General features: G+C 55.0%; 3 protein-coding genes across 3 annotated transcripts; 1 reads left to right on the forward strand and 2 right to left on the reverse strand.

The window, feature by feature from the left end:
- Window positions 1–236: 236 nt before the first annotated feature.
- KVR01_005027 (uncharacterized protein) lies at window positions 237–8183 on the reverse strand (the record flags this gene model as incomplete). Its single annotated transcript, XM_044783581.1, has 1 exon — window positions 237–8183. One exon carries the CDS (start codon window positions 8181–8183, stop codon window positions 237–239), a length of 7947 nt encoding a protein of 2648 aa, XP_044645472.1.
- Window positions 8184–8630: 447 nt separating this feature from the next.
- KVR01_005717 (uncharacterized protein) lies at window positions 8631–11104 on the forward strand. The gene is made up of 2 exons (XM_044789051.1): window positions 8631–8870; window positions 8930–11104. The coding sequence occupies exons 1-2, from the start codon at window positions 8854–8856 to the stop codon at window positions 10566–10568; spliced, it is 1656 nt and encodes a 551-aa protein (XP_044646162.1). The 5' UTR covers window positions 8631–8853; the 3' UTR covers window positions 10569–11104.
- Window positions 11105–12067: 963 nt separating this feature from the next.
- On the reverse strand, window positions 12068–16774 carry KVR01_005186 (uncharacterized protein). The gene is made up of 4 exons (XM_044792926.1): window positions 15200–16774; window positions 15059–15129; window positions 14773–15001; window positions 12068–14714 (listed from the first exon to the last, which is right to left on the reverse strand). Exons 1-4 carry the CDS (start codon window positions 15448–15450, stop codon window positions 13583–13585), a joined length of 1683 nt encoding a protein of 560 aa, XP_044645631.1. The 5' UTR covers window positions 15451–16774; the 3' UTR covers window positions 12068–13582.
- Window positions 16775–19686: the final 2912 nt, after the last annotated feature.

Here is a 19686-nt window from a genome sequence, read left to right on the forward strand (position 1 = left end):
GGTGGATGTAAAGATATGGATGAAAAGAACGAAGCCAGTGTGTGTTGCGTATGGCAGCCATCTCAAATTTTTACAATTACTATAGAGTACATGGAGTACAACAAGATACCCTTCTCAGGCGCCATTTCATCTTTCATCTCATATCAGGTCTGTAAGGCAGTGATGTGTGTTGAATTAGGCCTTATGGCCAATGCGTGTCTAAGTATGTATCTTTTTACATCTGCGAGAGGATCCATCTAATAACCCCTCCGCTTGCTCCGATGCTCCAACCCAACAGCCTTCCTCCTGTTCTTCTTGCTCTCCAACTTGCGCTTCTTCTCCCGGCCCCACTTCTCCGGCGCCGTGATGGCCTCCACCTTTCTCTTGCTACTGCGGTGCATTCTTCGCCCTTTGATCTCCTCGCCCACCGCAAGCAGCTGCTTGGTGTACTCGGACGTGCCCAGCTTCTCCTGCAGCGCGTCCATGATCTGCTGCGCTTTCGTCTTGAGCGCCTCGTGCCGCGTCTTGAATAGCTCGTCCGTCGAGAACGGCATGGGGATGTTCGGGTCTGTCAGGTTTCGAAGCGGCCGGAGGATGGCCCGCAGGGACGGCTGGAGCGTCGCAGCGTCGTTCCTGGCACACAACACGTCTAGCGCCTCGGCTGCTGCGAGCTTGGAGACGAGCGTCGGCGCCCTGGGCGGCGTCTCGCGCCTGATGACTTCGGCCAGCCGGGAAAAGACATAGCGCATGGTCATTGTGCCCGGCTTCTTCTTCTCGTCCTCTTCTTCCTCGCCGTCTTTGAAGAAGTCGTCTTCGTCTTCGTCTTGACCGTCTTCTTGGTCGGAGGCCTCGCCGTCATCCTCGGCCGTTGCGTTGCTCAGGAAACGTGTGAGTGGGACGAGAATCTGTACGCTCTCCCGTGCCAACTCCTCGTCAACCTCGAGACCCCGGAGAGTGCTCAGCAACAATCTGATGATCTCCCAGATCTTTTCCTGTCCGAGTGTCTGGCCATTTTCTCCCATAACGGACTGTCCCTTGGTCAGCGCTGCAGTGCTGCCAGCGAAATCAGACAGATAGGTAGCCAGCAGTTTCACGGCATTGAGCTTGATGGCCGGGCGCTCGTGGGACATGCAGCGGAAGATACCAGCCCACAATTCCTCAGAGGCCGTGGATAACATCCTATCAGGGTGCCGGTCGACCAGAACGCGCACAAGATTCAATGCAGAGTTGACAAGCTCCCAGTCCTCCTGATCTTTGTCAGAAAAGACGGTCACGAGGCTGCCCATCAGCAACTTCACGTCCTTCTTGTCTTTCTCGCTCGGCTCTAAAGCCTCGAAGTACAGGCTCCAAATCTGGAATCCCAACTTCAACATGGAAGTGTTATCCTGGCTTTTTGCCCAGGCCCGCATCCTATCCAAGAACTCCTTCAGATGCGCTGGGTCGGCCTTGCTGAAAATCTCCTTCATCAGCACACCAGCAATAAGCTGACACTTTTCACTCTCATCGTTGCCAATGACAAGCACCAACGGGAAGAAACATGTTGCTGCAATCTCTTTGACGAAATCCGGGGCCGACTTGGTTAGCAACAGATGCAGCACCTCCATGACCGAGATTCGACCCCCTTCGCGGGGATATTTGAGGTTGGCGATGATGAAGTCGATCTGCTTCTCCCATCTGCTCTTCTTCTGTGGGTACTCTCGCAAGAATTGGAAGAAAGCACCTCTGGCGAGGTCCCTTGTGTCCTTGTCGTCGTTCGTGATCATGACGGTTCCAACATAGTCAAGCGTGTCGTAGACAGCAGCAGTTTCGATCTTCCGGTCCAGGATGGAGCGCAGAAACTTGAAAGTAACATGGCGGTACAGTGGCTCGGTGAGATCGTCTTTCAGCTTGCCGAGTAGCATGTCGATAGCGGCATCTTTGACGACAACTTCGCGCCTGTCTCGAAGTATGACAGATAGAAGCTTTAAAGCTGTCTGTGCGAGATCAGTGCTGGTGGACACAGACTGAGAGACGCATTTCAGAGCATCCTTGGAAGCGACCTTGTACAGGTCGTTAAGCTCATTGGTCTTATAAGGAACCTTGACCAGGACAGTGAGGAGCTTGAAGACCGCGATCTTGACCTCTTCCTCGCCTGCCACAATAGCATCACCAAGAATCGGAATGAAGCCACTAATGTTGCCCGCAGATCGAAGACCCTCGCGCTTCTTCAGAACAGACCTGAGAATGTCCATGGCAAAACGCATCAGTTTGTAAGTGTGCTTGCTGGCTGCGCCTCGGTCCTCCCTCTTAGCTCCCCTCTGTATCAGATATCGCTTCAATTTTGGATCAATCTTCTTCTCGGCGGTTGGTTTGCGACTATTGTAGACCTCCTGGATGACTTCGTAGCAGAAAACTAGCGTGTCTTGGCTGTCGGAGGCTGGATTCTTCTGCAGGCCCGATGCAATCCTGTTCAGCAGCTCGTCTATTTTGCGGGCCGTGCGAAGGTCAAGCTTTTCTAGCAACATGGCTTGTAATGGCTTGACGAGCTCGACGAGGTGGGTGATAGAAGCAGTCGACGCAATCAGCTCCATGCTGTCTTGGCTCTTGCTGCTCTTGACCTCCTTCCACTTGCTCACGTAGCCTTCTGCGTCCTTTTCCTGGCCGCTGATTCCGAAGATGTCGTCCATGATCACTGCTACCATTGACTCTAGGCAGTAATCAAGGTCTCCCTGCTGGAATTCGGGTGTCACAGCCAGGAGGAGGGTGTGCATTGTGTATGACAAGACATGCAACTGTGTACCCATCTTCAGTGCTCCGCGCATTTCTTTGAGGATGAAACCGAAGGATGGTGGTCCTAATATGCAGGCAATCTTGGCCAAGGTGGATCGGGCCATATCTCTAGCCTCCACGGCTTTGCTCCTCAGAATGTGGCAGAGATCCGTGAGGACACTCGGAAGCTGCAGACTGAGAGTCTCATCCGGCAGTAATCGCAGCAGCTTGACAAGGATGACTGCCACGGGCACTCTTGCGCTGACAGTCTCCTCGTCTTTGTCCTTGAGATGTTCTAGTAAAGGCGGCGTGAAGTTGGCTGTGAACTCCTCGGCCATCTTATCCGTAGATGGCAGCGACCGAGCAAGGCGGTGTTTTGCGGCTTCGGCCCCGTCCACCTCCATCGCCGATTCATTCTTACTTCCAGCAGACGAGACCAGGGCATCGACGACTTTGTCGAGAAGGCGGATTACCTGCTTGTGGAGTTCGGGTTTTGAGGTCAAATACGAAATGTATCTCCGCAGTGTCGCTCTGTACTGGGACCATTCGAGAGAACCACTGAGGCTGGCGATCGTGGCAGCAGCTTGAGCCCCCAGGCCGTGATCATCGGCGCCGGCACGTCCCCAGATGAAATGCTCCAACAGTGGCAGAAGAATCTGGCTGATGTTCTTGCTACCGAGCTCATTGCGCTCGTTGACCAAGCTCAGCGTCTGGACGGCCTGCACTTGTTTTGAAACGGATGGAGTGAGAATGTTGACAAAGAAGGCCTTGTTGGCTTCCTCTTCATTTGCTGGAAGCAACACAGCAAGGTCGCTGACCAATGACCAGGCGCCGAGCTTGCTCACCGCGTGGCTAAGTAGCCTCACAGTTTCGCGGCGCACAGTCTCCGACAGGTCTCTGACTCCGGCATGGACTGCTGGCATGATGATCTCGTTCAGAAGTTCGACATAAGCCGGCTGTATCTCTGTGTTCCAGGCATCCGCTGCCGCATTGACCAGCCTGCAAAGCACATCTGCTGAATTGGATGACAGGATTCCAAATTCTTCGTCGTGATGAAGAAAGAAGACCGCGTTGTGGAGCAGTGGTAGCCATTGCTCGATGGTGAAGGCCGTCTCTACCTTGGTGATGGCGTTGAAAGCAGCAAGCCGGCGGTCATAATCGGGCTCATCCAACCTTTCCGCAACATATGAGTTAAGTTCTGCGCAAATTCGGGCAACCTCTTGCACGGTGGGATCTCGTGTGGCGTAGGCCACGAGGACATTTGACAGCGATTCTCGGTTTCGCTTGTCCTTGAAGAAGCTGAACAGACCCGACAGCGTTTTCAACACGCTCCTCTTCAAGTTCGGGTCATTGTGAATGTCATCGACGACAACGTAATGCTCCAGAATCAGAAGCAGTGATCCCTTGATCTTGGGGCTCACACGCCGCGCGGGCTGATTCAACAAGTGCGTTGAGATGTCAACGAGAATGCGGGCGTTTCTCGATCCATCAACCACGGACGAGAGTTCCACTACCGTGTCAATGCAAGCCTCCAGAACCCTGATGTCTATGTCGTGTCCACCGTGCAAATAGTTGCCAATGATGCTCAGAATCTTGTCTGCGTTGGGGTCAAGGACCCGGTCCTTGACGACACCATCAGACTCCGGAGCTTGCGCAAGCTTGACCAAATTGCGCACAATTCCAAGAGCGAAGATCCGAACTTCATTCTTGCTCTTCTCGAAGCCAATGCATTCCGCAATCTTGGGTATGACATTGGCGTTGATTGCCAGGGCACGTGCAGTTTGAGTTGAGAGAGTCCAGGTGTCGAGAAGCTTCCAAGTCCAAGAAATGCCTTGGGCCATCTCCCCAACAGGTTGGATGACAACGGGCGCCACAATTTCCGCGACAATTGCATCTTGATAAGGTGCCCAATCAAAACTTGTGTTGTTCCTGACCAAAGCACAGAGACACTTCAACGACGTCGTTCTGGCGACTCTGTACAGTGACGCGTTGCTTGTCTTGTTTTCGTCAACACTGGCGTCGTCATCCGCCTCTTCATCATTGCGCTCTGCTTGCTGCAGATTGCGAGAAGCCGAGAACAAACAGTATAGCACGGCATTGACAAGAGGACTCATGTACCTCTCAACGCTCGCGCCGAGTTCATTGATGACAGAGTCAACCATGTGAAGCAACCCCACCATCTTGCGCGCAGTGATCCTTTCCTCTCGCAACAGACTCTGGCTGAGCCCTGATGCATCGACAACGCGAACATCGCGAAGGTTGCCAAGCGCGATGTCCAAAAACCCTCCGACATCCTCGAGGGAAAGATTTCGAATGACTGCCAGGCGAGTTGCATGAAGTCCATTTCGGCCGCTCGCAGCACCCTTTTTAGCCGTGGCCCTTCCGTACAAAATTCGCAAAAGCACGGGCATGAGCTCCGCTCGATGCTCACCCCGTATCAGCTCATCATCTTGCAGAAAGACTGTCAGCTCATTCTTGAAGCGAGCGTCATCGAGGAGGTTTTCCAGGTTCTCCTTGTAAGGCTTCACCCCTTCCTGCTTCCAGGCCAAAATGGCCTTCAACGCTAGCTTCTGGACTTCGATTTCACGATTCGCCAGGAGACCAAGAAGCGTGCTGTAGACGTCCGAGCTTTTATAGAGAACCTTTGGGTTGCCGAACTGCGCAAAAACGCCGATGAGGCCCTTCCGGTCTGGTAGGGACCAGAAGTCGCCTTCGGGAAGCACGCTGTCTTCCTCTTCGTCCTCAGACGAGGGACTATGTGCATCATCCAGAGAAAGTAGGAACGGCACGATTTTCCTAGATCTCTTCTCTGCTGAAGAGGGGATGCCCGAGAGGACTTTGAGCGCTTTGGCCCTTGCGTTGGCAACATAATCAGGCGGTATATCTTGTTCGCCTTCAAAATGTTGCAACAGAATGCTCGAGGGAGCGTCCAATGCTTCACTGATTTCGCGAGCTTGCTCCCTCAGGCCGCCAAGGTTCGAGCACTCGAAGTCCGAGGTGAGCCCCCTGGTAGGGCCGGATGGGACTTGTGGTGGGGTCCAGCGAGGCGAGGGAATTTGAAGCCATTCAAATGCCCGATTGAACACAATTTCAGCAGCAGACTTGTCTTCAGCAATCTGCTTGAGTGCCTCCACAGCGTCATCCCAAACCGGGGCGAGTCTAATGGTGAGCTGCCCGAAGAGGAACGCTGGAATGGCATGCCGCAACCATGAGTTCTCATCAAGATGAGGGTAGGACTTGGCAAGTCGCCGCAGATGAATTGCAATTGCCCTCGGGCTGTTGTGGTCCAAAGGCAGCTCCTCAACTGAGATCATTGTCGAAAGACAGGAGTCTTGGTCTGGAGTAGACGGCAGGACATCGAATACCTTCAAGGATGCCATACGGAGGGGCCGAGACGAGTTGGCCAAATTATTGACCAGTGACTGGAGAAACGGGTGATCCTCAACGATGAGGTTTTCCTTGCCACTGGGCTTCTGCTGGGCGAGCATCTCCTTCTCATATCCAAGCAGGGCTTCAAGGAACGAGGGGCTGCGGGAGAAGCGTGGTGCCGCGGCTTTCAGCAATGGACTCAATGATCCGTCGACTGAGCTGGATGCTTTGCTCATTCGTAGATATGCGAGGAATCCTTGAGTGACGATGAATCGAGTCTCGTCGGTCGCGAGAGATTCAGACGGTCGCAAGGCGAGTTTCAACTTCTTAAGGAGTAACTCGGCGATTCTGGCGTTGGTGGAAGGGTGCACATTTGTCGACTCCAAGACCCTGAGTAGCGCGGCATACTTTGGTAAGCAATGGTCCCGCCAGACGTCTGGGTTCTTGCTCTGGGAGTTTGTTTCTGGGAAAGGCGTGTTTCCCAACTCCTCAAATTTTGTGACAATCTGGTCTTGCCATGATTGTGGTAGCAGGAAGCCCTCTTTATGTCCCCCAGCAGGTATAGCGCCGCACGCCACCAACTTTGGCAGCAGTACACAGAGCAGTTCCTCGTTCCCAGTCTCTGACCAGTGTGCCGCAACAAACTTCTGGAACGGCTTTTGGAAGAGACTGCGGAATCTCGCCCCATTGACTTCAGCCAGGTAACCGCAGAATGGTATGTACCACCTCATAAGAGGCTCTCGTGTCATTGCCTTATTGAAGTCGTTGAGTGAAGGCATGAGTGCATCCATAGGTGCCTGGGTCCAGCAGATGGCTGTGTTCCCCACCACAGTATCCCAAACTATCGATCCAGAGTATTTTGAAATATTGTCGGCATCTTTGGACAGCAGCTGAAGCAGTTCTGTGAGAGTCTTGACAACAGGTCGCCAATCATTCAGCCTAGAACCACTTCGCACACCAGCCATGATTCCGAGAAGGCGCGTAAACAAGGAAAGTCCGAAAGGGTTATCCTGGCCCTCATTTTTCATGCGTCTTGACGCGACTTCGAGTATGGATTCGGATAAGACCTGGAAGGAATCGGCGGTTGAATGGTGAATAATACTGATGAGAACACCACAGCAGACGTCCGTCCAGCACGTTGGATTCCCAGGCTCGAGCTCCGTGGATGGCACGGATTCAAGAAGGGCATCGAACAGATATGTGGCCGTGGAGTGAAGCGTGCTCCCGGGCCCTTTCATGGCCTCCGAGAACATTATCATGATCCCTTCTCGATACGCCTCAAACTGCTTGGTCTTATATGCTGCTTCCATCTCATACCCGGCCAGCTCTCCCTCGTCACCCTGATTTTTCCGCGCCAGGCTTCTGGCTAAGTCCTGCAAATCATCCCTCACGTGTGCAACGATTCGAGGCAGGGCAGTCTGGCGGTTGGATGGCGCGGCGGCCTTTTTGACCAGGAAACTCATTGCCTCGGCGGCGAACCTGTTGATATGGATTGGGTGTTTTCGCTTCCCAAGCAGGCCTGCTAACATATCGTATGTTGGTGTCAGGTCCGGAACCAGCAGTTTTGACAAATATTTGAAGAGCCAAGCGAATGCTCCAAAAGTCCACTCAATCACGTCGACATCTTGCGGTTTACTCGCGATCGCGACCAAAATCTCCAAGCTTCTTTGGTAGTATTGTTCGAATTTTGTGCCAAGATCGTGGGCAAAGGCCGTAAGGAGATCTAGCAGAGGCTCCAAGGCCTCCCTATCCTGCATGCCGAGGTACTGAGCCAGCAGATCCATGATCTTGTCCTGGAAGTGGAGGATTTGTGGAAGGGTTTCGCAGAGAGGCATGATCTCTCGTTTGAAGTCGGTGAACGACTTGGAGATATTGAGGTCGCTCCATTTGACCACGCCATTTCGGAGGTAGGATGTCGTCGCGGACAGGTCTTCGTCTTCGAGGTCATGGCGGCGCACCTTGCGCAAAGGGTCGAGGGAGTTTAACTTGGAGATCTTTGTCGAGAAGGATTCCCATCTGTGGTTCTTCTGGTGTGGCGTCGAGTTCTTGCGGGCCTTCGAGACCCGCCCTGATGTTGTAACGGGCATCTTGGCTGTGGAAAGAAAGTTCAAACACAAGGAAACACGGCAAGCAGTGCGATCTGCTCAGTGGGCATGCGATCCCGGCTCGAAGATCATAGATTGTAGGATGACCGACTGTAGGATTGCCGATCAGAAAGAATCGGCTCTCGTATATTTGCGTCTAGGAAAGTCGGCTCCTAGAGGTGGGACAGTCGGTCTGTGGTTGAGCGGTCACTCGTCGCGTGTAAGGGCGACAATGTCAAGCCGGTCCAAGTTGCGACTGCGGTTCAGGAATTTTTTTGAGAAGGCGCCTATCGATAAGAATGACCAGGGTCAGCGTGGGGCGATAAGCAGGGACAAGCAGCAAACCGCGCTAAGATAACCTTATTCAGCGCCCGAGCTCCCTTGCCATCTGGACTCGGTTTTCTGGTAGGCTTGCAGCTTGACGTTTCTCTGCCCATCTGCCAAACTTGCGACGGCTTTGGCTCCAAGAGCAGCGATGCGCCGAGCTTTCTGCAACCCACCCTCAGACCCGAACCGAGCTTCTTCAGCGACGCCTTTCGTCTTCAATTCTTGTTTCAGGTGCTCTTGAGCTTTCTTTTCGCCGATCAGCCGGGTGACTCTCTGGCATCACCCGTCAATTCTTTGCTTGGGTTGGCCCTGTGGAGGCGACTCGGCGGAGAACGAACGGTCCACAATGGCGGTACCAAAGATGTCGGTTTCCCTGTGCAACTCCCCGCGACCCTTTGACTTGTCTAACAAAGTTTTCTTAGCTTCGTCATTGGTAGTGTCAATGGCAAACTACAGCCAGCCTTCTCTAAGCTTGCAGCCCTCCATGCGAAGAACGACTTCTCCTTTGCCTTGATCGTTGGGGACCTCTTTGGTACCGAAGACGATGACGCCGTCACCGATCTGCTCTCTGGAAAGATACAAGTGCCCCTGCCTACCTACTTCACTGTAGGAACCCATGCACTCCCCGCTCGGGTCGTCGAGAAGATCACGAAAGAGGAGGAGATCTGCCCCAACCTGCACTACTTGAACAAGCGTGGAGTTACCAAGACTTCTGAGGGTGTCCGCATCGCAACTTTAGGCGGCATACTGGATCCGGAGATTGTCGCTGGCCAATCTCAAGAACAGCACCTCCCCTTCCACACGTCAGACGACGCCAAGGCATTGCGCGGCGTCAACAGCACAGATATTCTGCTCACTGCCATGTGGCCGTCTGCAGTATGGAACGGATCTAAGGTCGCACTTCCCTCTGATATGTCCAGCGTCGTCACGAGCGCTGCTATTGCTGATCTATCTGCGACCCTGAAACCTCGATACCACTTCGCCTCTTCTCACGCTTCCTTCTTCTACGAGCGAGAGCCCTTCTTCCACCCACCCAAGGATTCTTCCGCAGAGATCGACACCGAGGTCACACGCTTCATCTCCATGGCGCCATACGGCAACCCCGATAAAGCGAAAGCAATGTACGCATTCTCGCTGACGCCGTCGACGGGGACACTTCCGCAAGGTAGTACCGTGTCACCATTCCTTAGTCGGGCTAATGCTCCCAAGAAGCGACCGGCCCCATCAGACGAAGGCTTCTCGCGCTTCGCCAACGGTCACCAAGGCGACAACTACAGATCCAAACGCTCCCGCCGAATGCCCCCTCCGGGTCCCGAGAATTGTTGGCTTTGCCTCGCCAGCGAGATAGTGGCGACCCACATGATCTGCTCCATCGGGGATGACACTTACCTTGCTACTGCCAGGGGCCCCCTGCCGACGCCAGACATGTTCGCAGAGCACGGCCTTGAGCACCCATCACACATGCTTATTGCGCCGCAGGAGCACGTCTCCTCCATTAGCCGCGCTGCCATGGGCCAGGACTCAGCCGACCGCACGTTCAAGGAGATGTCACGCTTCCGCGAGGCTCTCCAGGCAACGGTCTCCAAGAAGTCTAACCACAAGCTCGGGGCTATCACGTGGGAAATCAACAAGATCGGAGGCATCCACGCACACTGGCAGTTCATGCCCATCCCGGCAGACCTGGTCAAGAAGGGCCTGGTCGAGGCCGCATTCCGCGTGGAAGCGGAGAACCTGAGCCTCCCCGGCCTCGTAGCCAAGGACTTTGGCATCAGCGACGAGGTGCCAGGTGACTACATCCGCGTCTGGATCTGGGCCGAGGACGCAGGCGACGGCGCCGGGGACGAGGGCGGGGCGATCATTAGCAAGACCCTCCTGATGCGGTTCGACGAGAACGTCCGTTTCGACCTGCAGTACCCCCGCAAGGTGGCCGCGAAGCTGATGGGTCTCGAGGGCCGGATGAACTGGCGGGACTTTCAGCAGACAGAGGAGGAGGAGACAGACGATGCGGCCAGGTTTAGGGAGCTGTTCAAGCCGTGGGACTTCACGCTGGGGGATGACTAGAAGTCTTCCGCCCCGGGATTTGGACATGTCAGTATTGCAGCTCCGGTAGCGAAGGAGGATACCGCGATGGTCGATGTCAGCGGCCAAGAGGACACACCTCTGGTACGATCACCAGTGGAGACCACCGAGCCCAAGACGCCGCCGCCGCACACGCCGCGGCCGAGTCAGCCAGATGGCCCTTGTGCACCGCACAGGTACGGCGCGCGCTCGCGGTCCAGCCACCCGAGCGTCTGTGGGCGGCGACTACGCCGATACTCCCTCCAATAGCCTCAGGGCTAGGCTCACTCACCCTTGGTGCCGAGAGAGAGGCCCGCTGAGATGAGAGATTGCGTTGATTTGTGGGGGTCATCTGACTATTTTCTGGGATCCGGGCATGGCAGTTTAAGGGACGGCATGCTTTCGTTCCATTGATTTTGGAAGTGCTGAAGAAAGATACCCTTGCATAATAATGCCCTCTTGAGAGAAGGTAGAGGCCACAGCTCGCTGCTTAAATACATCCATAGCAGCACATTATGAAGCAATAACTTATTCACCCACCACTGCGGAACCAACGGCTGTGATGATTTTCAATTTTTCTCTGGCCTCATCCAGTGCTTCTTCAAACGCCTTGTAAATCAGAGATCTCGATCCCCTGCTGTTCCAAGCCTCGTGGGCCGGCCGGCCGCCAGAACGCGGGACGCCTCCATACCAGAGACGACCAACCCCCCCCCCCCACACAAGTCCCCAGAGTACGGTCAACCCCCCCCCCTCTCCGCGAGATGTGTGTCTCATACCAAGCAACCCCGAGTTCCCCGGGTTCCCCGAGCAGATGGCTCGTTGCGGGGGTGGGCCAGCCGACCGAGACAAGATGACAGCAGCCACGGCGTTGTCAACATTTGAACCCGCCCCCCTCCCAGCACGGCCGGGTCCAGCCAGCCCCTCGTGGGTTGGCAAGGTTAGTAACCAAAGTACAGGATGGAATGAGACCCCACCAGGGCGGGAGGTACCGACCCAGGGGAACAATCCCGGATCTGGAATGGACCTATGACCACCAGGCATGTGGACGCAGACGCTTTCAGACGCGCAAGCCGATGAGAGCCGAATGGACGGCTGACTTTCATTTGTGAATCTGCCGTGGGCACCCCTTGACATTGGGGGACTTTTGGTTGGGTTGAGTGTAAGGGAACTAAAACTGCATGTCAGAGCGGAATTGTGTTTGAGTGAGAGGGGATGACAGGTTCAGGCAACGGCGAGGGTGAACAAGGCAGTGAGCCAGCAAGTGAGTGAGAGAGAGGAGAACCATCAGTTAACTCAAAACCTGTGAGAGCTGAAGAACCAGGGAAGCGGAAGCGGGGTTGGGAAACAACGGGGCACACTGCCCTCGTGTTCATGTCGAGCACTGTGGCGTGAAGATAGGAAAGAAAATACTTACCTCGCCTTACCTCAATCTATGCGCTGCGTTGAGCTGAAGCCTAGCATCTCACTCCCGCACAGGAACCATAGCAGTGTCACTTCACAGAGGCTTCTTCGCAACACAAGCCCGGCGGGGAAGACAATCAAGTTATCCCATCTGTGCGCCCGAGGCTACACCCGCGGTCACAAGACAAACATTCAGGTCCAGAAGGACACGCAGGAGGAATCCGGTGTTTGCAGGATTTCTTTTTGATTCCTAGTTCCGTTTCCCTTCCCTTACAGTATCAGGACAAGTTGAACCAGTGAAGGTTTCGCCCTGTTGACAAAATAGAAAAACTCGAAGAAAGACGTCTTAGACAAGCTTCGCTCTTCGCAGCCCCCGACGCCTGTTATAGTTCCTTGCTCTTTCAAGGAAGCTCAGGACAATCCCAAAGGGCGCGTTTCGCCAAACTCGTGGAAGCAGCAAGCAGCGTGCAGTAGTGGCAGCAAATAGATCGCTAGTATACAAGGTATTGGGAACGACGGGGGTCGGTGTGACAGTCTGGGTGTTACTCCGCAACAAGAAACGAGAAACATCCTCCGGCTGCACCACCTCATACCCTCAAGCTCCCTTGGTCCTCACGCTCCACACGGGAGCCAAGTGGGAGTGACGGCGTTCTCAGCCTATCAACTTCTCCACAAACGCGGTCCTGTCTCCCTGGTACCATCACGGCGCTTCCGCTTCTTGCGTCCATTTCTTCTTCCTGGTCGCCTTATCGCCGTTTCCTTGTATTCGTGAAAATTGATCGTATGCCTTGTCGTAATTTTGAGAAGGGTATCAATATCCCGTCACTTAACGAGAGCGTCCAACGGCTATGAACGGCCGAAGGGGGGTTGGGGTTTATAAGAGTGCTTCTGGGGTCCGTGTGAAGAAGCGTCGACCTCCGGTAGGTGACGGACCGAAGAGTATTTGTTGTGCGAAGTCAAAGCACACAGTGAGATGCGTGCAAGTCGGAAAACTGAGCGGCGGTCAGTTCAAGTGCAGAACAATGTGCAGGTGAGCCGCGAGCGTATTTGTAGTACCGGGTCGCTTTAAGAGCCTTCGAAGAGGTTTCGACACCGTAGGAAAATAAAAACAGAGGAAAAGTTTTGAGTGCAGTAGAAAGACCAAATGCAAGTAGCCACTTTGGGCATCGGATCCAAGAAGCTCCAGTAAAATGCAACAGTCGATGCGATGCGAGTCTATGCCAATGCGTGTAATGCCGAAAGAAATGAAACCTAGGATTCCTCGGGCAGTAGCAGATAAACCGCGACGGTGTTGCACATCGATAATCTGTCGAGTCCGCGAGGTGAGCTCTGGGAATTACGATTAAAGATGTAGTGTTTGCAAGTGGCGGCGAGCATGGTCAGTTGTGGTTTTGGGTTGTCTGCCGAGGAAAGGGTTGCGGACTCTCCGAGAAAAATTGAGCGCCAGAATGCAAGTAGGGTGGCTGGCTGGGTATAGTATCTTTAGTGAAGGGGGACCGGCTGACGGGGCCATGCTCTCAGCTCGCTATTCTCTGGCTGGGGGGCCGCCGGTGCAAGGACGCTTCGACAATCATTCAGCAGGTGGACCGGCAAAGCACGACGTCATGTTGGTCACATCAGTACGAAGCCATGCGCCTAGCATGGCCCCGATCGTGGCCCACGCTAGGTGAGTCGCCAAGTTGCATGGGAGAATCGTCACAGCTGTACCGATGACCAGCTGTCGGGGAGTCTAGGGCCAGGTGTTCCCTCTCGCCAAAAGCATATGTCTGAGCACGTCCCAGACCCTTACGGGCATGCCGGAGACGATCCAGTTCTTTCTCACAGGTCCTGGCGTGTTCGGCAGCATCCATTTCCACATATGCTTGAGGGTAGCAACGGTGGCGGTGCTCGGAGAAGAAACCACTGTAGCCACCTTCCAAGATGTATACCTCGGGGTAGGTCAAACGGGGGTAGGTCTCGGCGTTGACAGTGCGGTCCTGTGCACGTATGTGGCGTGCCATCAAAGGCGCTCGATGCACAGAGTATTCGCAATGGAAGAGCAGAAGGGTTCGTCCTTCCAGAGGGCTGTTGAACAGGTGAGAGGCGAGCAGCTCTTTGTCATTATAGTTGATGGCACCATCGACGTGACCCCCGTCATATTCATACTCAAAGCGACAATCGATGATGAGTTTGTGGTCGTAGTGCTCATTATACTTGCCGTCGAGGATGTCGAGGAAGGTGTCCCTAGAAAGCCGGGGTATGCTGTCGTTCTGGTCGTCGGGGAAGAAATGTGGGAGCACAGGCTCGGCAGCCTCTTCGACATCGAGAACGGATTGCAGGCCTGACGGGGCATTGACGTCTTCCTTCGGCTTGATCACATCCCCCGCGCTCTCAAACATGCTCAAAGAACGTCGGTACTGCTTTCTCGGTCTGAGATGTGGGTTGGAACCACGCCGGGAATGGCCATTGATAGGAGACCCGTTCCGGGTAGACGCGCCACTTAGGCTGGAGAAGTGAGCTTTCGACCGCAGAGCGCCAGCGGCCGCACACGGGCTGTTAGCAGATTGCGGGCGACGCTCTTGTGGAGGCGAATCCTCGAAACATTCGCTGAGGGACATCTGAGAGGACGACGACCCGGGACGGCCATCGTTGCCAAACTTGAACGAAGAAAGCTGGCCCTCGGGGTGCAACCGACTGGGCACGTTACCAGTAGAGTAGCCTTTTGACCTTGAGAGTGATGGCCGGCGGAGGTTCAGTGTGCGGCGGTTCCTAGATGAGGGTTAGCCACCAAGAGTGTCCTCAATGGCCAGGCCATGCGAAAACTCACTCAGCCAAAGGCTTTGTGCCGTCGACGGACGAATGCCGTGAAATGGGCGCAGGAGAATCCAGAGCCATATCCTCATCGTCCTCCGGACTCAGAATAGGACTAGGCGAGTGCACCTCGACCTGTGACACGTAGACACCCTTTCCCATTGGTACCGGAGACACATCCATATCCATGTCCATGTCGGTGTACGCGGGCGAGGAGGCAGGTAGAGGTGGCGTCGTCTGGTATCCTGCAAGGTATCAGTTCTAATATTGCCCCCGAGATGTGCTGCGGCGTCTGTCCTTACGTTGACCCTCCAGGGCGCCCATGATAGCGTTCGTTGTGAAGAGAGCCCGACGAGGCGTTGGGAACTGAGGACTGTGGCCAATGGCAGTCAGTACACTGTAGCTCTGTGGCCCTCGGCCCGGTCCAGTGTGATGTTGCTCACCTTGCTTCATTGTCAATCCGGAAGTTTGCAGACAGATCTGCCGCCAAGCTTGCTGTAGGCGAAGACCCACTGACACCTTTGACGTTGAAGTAGTCCTTGCCACCTTGTCTTAGGCGCTCCCTGAGCAGAGCCCCAGAGCCCTTCGAGTCTCCATGAAATGCAGCATGAGCACTAGGACGAAATATATCTGGGTGACCAAAGGTAGGGGCTGCCGGCTGGTGCATGGCAGCCAAGGGAGATGACGTCTGCATGGTCGGTATAGCTTGCAGGCAATGAGCCCAGAACTGAAGGATAATTCAGGGTAGTGTTGTCTGGTTGCTGAGACAGACCGGCGATATCACTCCAGCAGGTGCATGCAGAGTGGCAGCGTCCAAGGGGAGCTTGGGACGAAGCGGGTGGTCGAAATCTGCAGGTGGTCTGGAGAGATAGATCGAAGGCCTAGAGAGGATGTTGGTAGGAGAGTAAGCGATTGGATAGGTACAGTAGCCTAAAGCTGCAACTATTTCGTGCTTGTTGGAGGACCAGAGTCTTGACCATCGACCAGTCGAAGCTTCGTGTGACCTGTTGGACCTCTTGAGGGAGGGATAGACCGGAAGCAGAAGAAAGGAATAAGACAGATCGAGCTCGAAGAAAAAGGAGGCTCGGTGCAGCTCGTCGCCCAGTGCAACGGGACGAGATCCACGCCGTGGGTTAATTTTTGGCGGTTCTGTGCAGAGACCCTTAGACAACCCCGGACACAGTGGAAGCGGGTGGAGTTTCGAGCTCGACTGGGGTATGGCAGGTGGCCAAGGGTATCAGAGGTCGTGTGAAATTAGACACGACGCAATGCAACGGAACGGGTGGGTTCTCTCTGTGGCGTAGAAGTGCAGCACACACACAGGAGGAGATACTGGGGCGAGTGCAGATCAAGGCCGTGGTGGCGCCGCTGTCAGGTTGTCAAATCCACAGGGCGGTCGGTCGGCAATGGTTGGAGATATAGGAGCGAGGGTGAGGGTGAGGAATCCCCTACCGTCTCTGGGAGGAGACGAGGGAGGAGGCCGGAATTGTTGTCGAGAACATGGGCGGCCGACCTGAAGCAAACGTACATACGTCCGGGGTAGGAGTGGCTAGACGGACGGGCCAGGCACGGACGCTTCGCCGAATGGACAAGACCGTAAAAAGACAGGACAGGAAGGAGTGGGGTATGTTCCTTCTTGTGCACTGGCTAAATTCGAGGCCCTGTCGTGGCTCGTTTCGACTCGACCGATCGGCGTCGGGACGCTTGCTTCGATGGCACAAAGCAAGGTCCAAGTGTCGTCGGCGTGACCAACAAGCAAGGCAAGTCGGCGGAGGGGGGCCGTTGAGGAGGAGGAGGAGGATAGGAGGCCGAACGGAGGGAGAGGAGAGGAGAGGGAGAGGAGATTCGGCCAACGAGGGGAGTAAAGGACAAACCGGAGGAATTCTCGACGGTGAAGCTGGTTGGTGAGGAACGAGGGCGGGCGTGGAGAGGAACGGCAAGGGCGATCTTTTAGTAGTGCCAGAGTCAGCCGGGTCTGGACTGACAGAAGTGACAGACCGAACAGAGGGAACAGGAACCTGGCGTTGGTGTAGACAGAACCCAGGACCAAGGAACAAGATTCAGAGCTAGGGCGCGTGCTAGCCTTGCCATGCAGCCATGCCATGCCACGCCCTGCCCTGGCCTAACCCTGTCCTGAGTCCTGACCCTGCCTACCTAGGTAGGTAGGTACGTACCTTAGTCTTGCTTGCTATGATGGCTTCCTGGCAGCCTGGGTAGACTTGAACCTGGATTGACTGGCTGGCAGACCAAATGACGTGACCTGTCGAGTCTGATCTTGGAATTGACGATGCTTGGTTGCTGCTATAATTGTTGCATCCTTGTGTGGTTGGTTGGTCACCCGCTGGCAGCTTGGATTTGGCTGCTACCTCATGCGTTGGTAGTCAGGTAGATAGTGTAGATGTAAACGAACGCAGAAGCAGAAGCGATGGATTGGGGCTGCGCCTGCTGGTGCACTGATGCTACGGTACTGTGCTGTATCAGCTGCTGCTGTCGTGCCTGTCAAGCCCAGACCAGGGTGGGCTGGGTTCATGGGCCGCCTACAGGGTACCTCTCTTGTTGTCCAGGAGACTTTGGCGCAGCTGCAGGGATGCCGAGGTCCTGATGCAGGGCTACCCCATCAGTCTGCTGGCAGTTGACCGATTGTGGATAACACTACCTGGCCCTGGAGAGAGAAGGGAAAAAACTAGAAGCCGTTGTTAGCAGCTGGTTGCTATCACCGTTGTGATTGCCTAGCATTGTCTACTGTATTGTCTCCGTATTGTCGATTGTTATCAGCGGCAACGGATCGATCGATTGATTTTCGCGGTAGCAACGGATCAATCAAGCCAGCAACCAGCTGCCAGCAACTGTCTCGTGCAGCCACTGCAGCAACCAAGCCTTGCCATGCACACAGTATAGTACTGCAGGCTCCAATGCGTGGACCTTCCAGATGGATCACCATGGTGCTGAGGACATACTGCACGAAGGAGCAGTCGGTCACCTTTGATATTGCTTCTCCCCTTGGGCTGGCCCGGCGACAGCGAGGGCGGGAGCTGCACAACGCCATCCCATCATCCGTCGTCACCCGTCCGTCCCTCAATTGGTGCAACCCCGGCCGCCTTCAGCCTGCAAAGCCTGGCTGGCTGGCTGGCTGCCCGCATGGAGCACATGGCTTTTCTTCCGTCATCCCCCTAGCGACAGTGGCACGACGCTGCACTTTGGCCGTCTGTCAGGGCAACTCTCACCCAGACAGCCAGGCATACAATTCTTTCTTTTCTCCGGTGCTCCGCGATTCAGACTGACTGCAAGGCTGGGGGTGACCAAGCTGGCTGGCTGGCTGGCCATTTGCATCACACATAGGCATCGTCGTCGGTATATACTGTGTCTGCACATGTCTTGCCTCGTCCGGAAGTTTCGAAATTGCGGCGAGACCTGCCCGAGGGCCGCCGGAATTTTTGACATTCTTACTGGGTCATGGTGGAATCTGCGGCGTATTGCATGCACTCGCCTGACTGATCGAAATGCTTATATTGCATGCCTCCGTCCCACTTGGTGAGATGCCATCTGTCATATGGTCCGCTTCGAACAATTTTTTTTTTCAGGGTCTGACTTGACAGTGCTGGGAAGAGCCCGGGAAACCCATCGAAATTCTTACTGTATACAGGAACCAAGTATTGCTTCAAGCTAGAGGCTCGATTAGGACTGCGTGCACTTGCAGCAGGGACCCCGGCAGCCGGGACCTGGGACCTGGACAGCCGCAGGTGCTATGGGCAGGGACAGCAAACAGCGTTTGATTCCTATCCAACATTCTGAGTGCCCAAGAATAGCAAATTCCCGATCCAGCATGCCCGGCAGAGATCAAGATGGCCAGCTTCGTGGATCGATTATTTCAAATCCATTGTTCTCCATGGCATTGCCCAGCTTTTCGGCAGGGGGATTCGTGTCGTCGTCTGGTCGTCTGGTCGTCCCATGTCTTTTTATTTTGGCTCCATGCACATGCAGAGTGAGGACGATGGCTGCTCTGTTTCTGCGGCAACAGGCAGTCTGATCCATCCGGTCTCCATCCCATCAGACTGCTGACTCGGCTTCGCCTGATCTCAAGTACCGAGGGTTTTCTGTCGCACCGCACAAGCAAGCGATTGACCTCTGGGATTTTTACAAGTACTCCGTACCAGCCTTCCAGCTGCCTTCTCCCCACGGGTCTTTGTGGGAGGATCGGTGTATGGGTTAATTCCTTACCCAGCAACCGACGGGCAGGGGTCAAGGGTCCTCTGCCCTCTGGCAGCACTCTAAGCCCGGCTCTAAGCCAGCTCTAAGCCAGCTCTAAGCCAGCCGGCTGGTTGGATGGCTGAGACATGTCCCATATCCAAGATGCTAGATGAACAGGGGAGAGTCACGCTGGACAGCATGTTTCGGTTGGCATGGCATCTAGCAAATAAGGGTCCAGAGAAGGCCTTTTCAGCACAGCCGTCCGACTCCATCGTCACCAGAAAGGGCAAGCCGCTCACCGGCTGACACCCTGGAGTGCTATGTAGTAGCGCTGATTGGGTCCGCCTGCGCCGGCCCTGTCGGGAATCATACTACAACAAGAAGCATCCAGCTGTCCGTTTTGGTATGGCTCGCGGGCTCGCGGTCGTGATAGACGCGGGGGCTTGTTGGGGGGTCCCTCCACGCCTAGCACTGCCGAGTCGGAGCCACGGCTTGAGGGGCAGCAATGGAATGCTCGAGAGGGGTCCAAGCTATCGGGATTGCATCAATTCGAAACCCTGGTGCTCCAAGGTGATCCGGTGATGCAGATGATAAGCTTCGTTGGGCAAAGATATCACGACATGGCTGTGTTCCAGATTGTACGCACCTGACTGACTCGACCCGAGCTGAGGTGGAGGCCGGTGCACCATGGATGCAGACCCCAGCCTCGAGCCGACGGGCGGCAGGATCACGGTCGAATGTC

This window comes from Diaporthe batatas (genome assembly GCF_019321695.1).
Source record: "Diaporthe batatas strain CRI 302-4 chromosome Unknown Contig00005, whole genome shotgun sequence".
NCBI classification, from domain to species: Eukaryota; Fungi; Ascomycota; class Sordariomycetes; order Diaporthales; family Diaporthaceae; genus Diaporthe; species Diaporthe batatas.

Excerpts from the sequence above, each read along its gene's own strand:
- KVR01_005186 (XM_044792926.1), bottom strand. The coding sequence starts at position 15,450 with ATGCAGACGTCATCTCCCTTGGCTGCCATGCACCAGCCGGCAGCCCCT. Across the intron at positions 15,002-15,058 it reads GGGCGCCCTGGAGGGTCAAC|GATACCAGACGACGCCACCT; the intron begins GTAAGGACAGAC and ends GATACCTTGCAG. Across the intron at positions 14,715-14,772 it reads GGCACAAAGCCTTTGGCTGA|GAACCGCCGCACACTGAACC; the intron begins GTGAGTTTTCGC and ends ACCCTCATCTAG.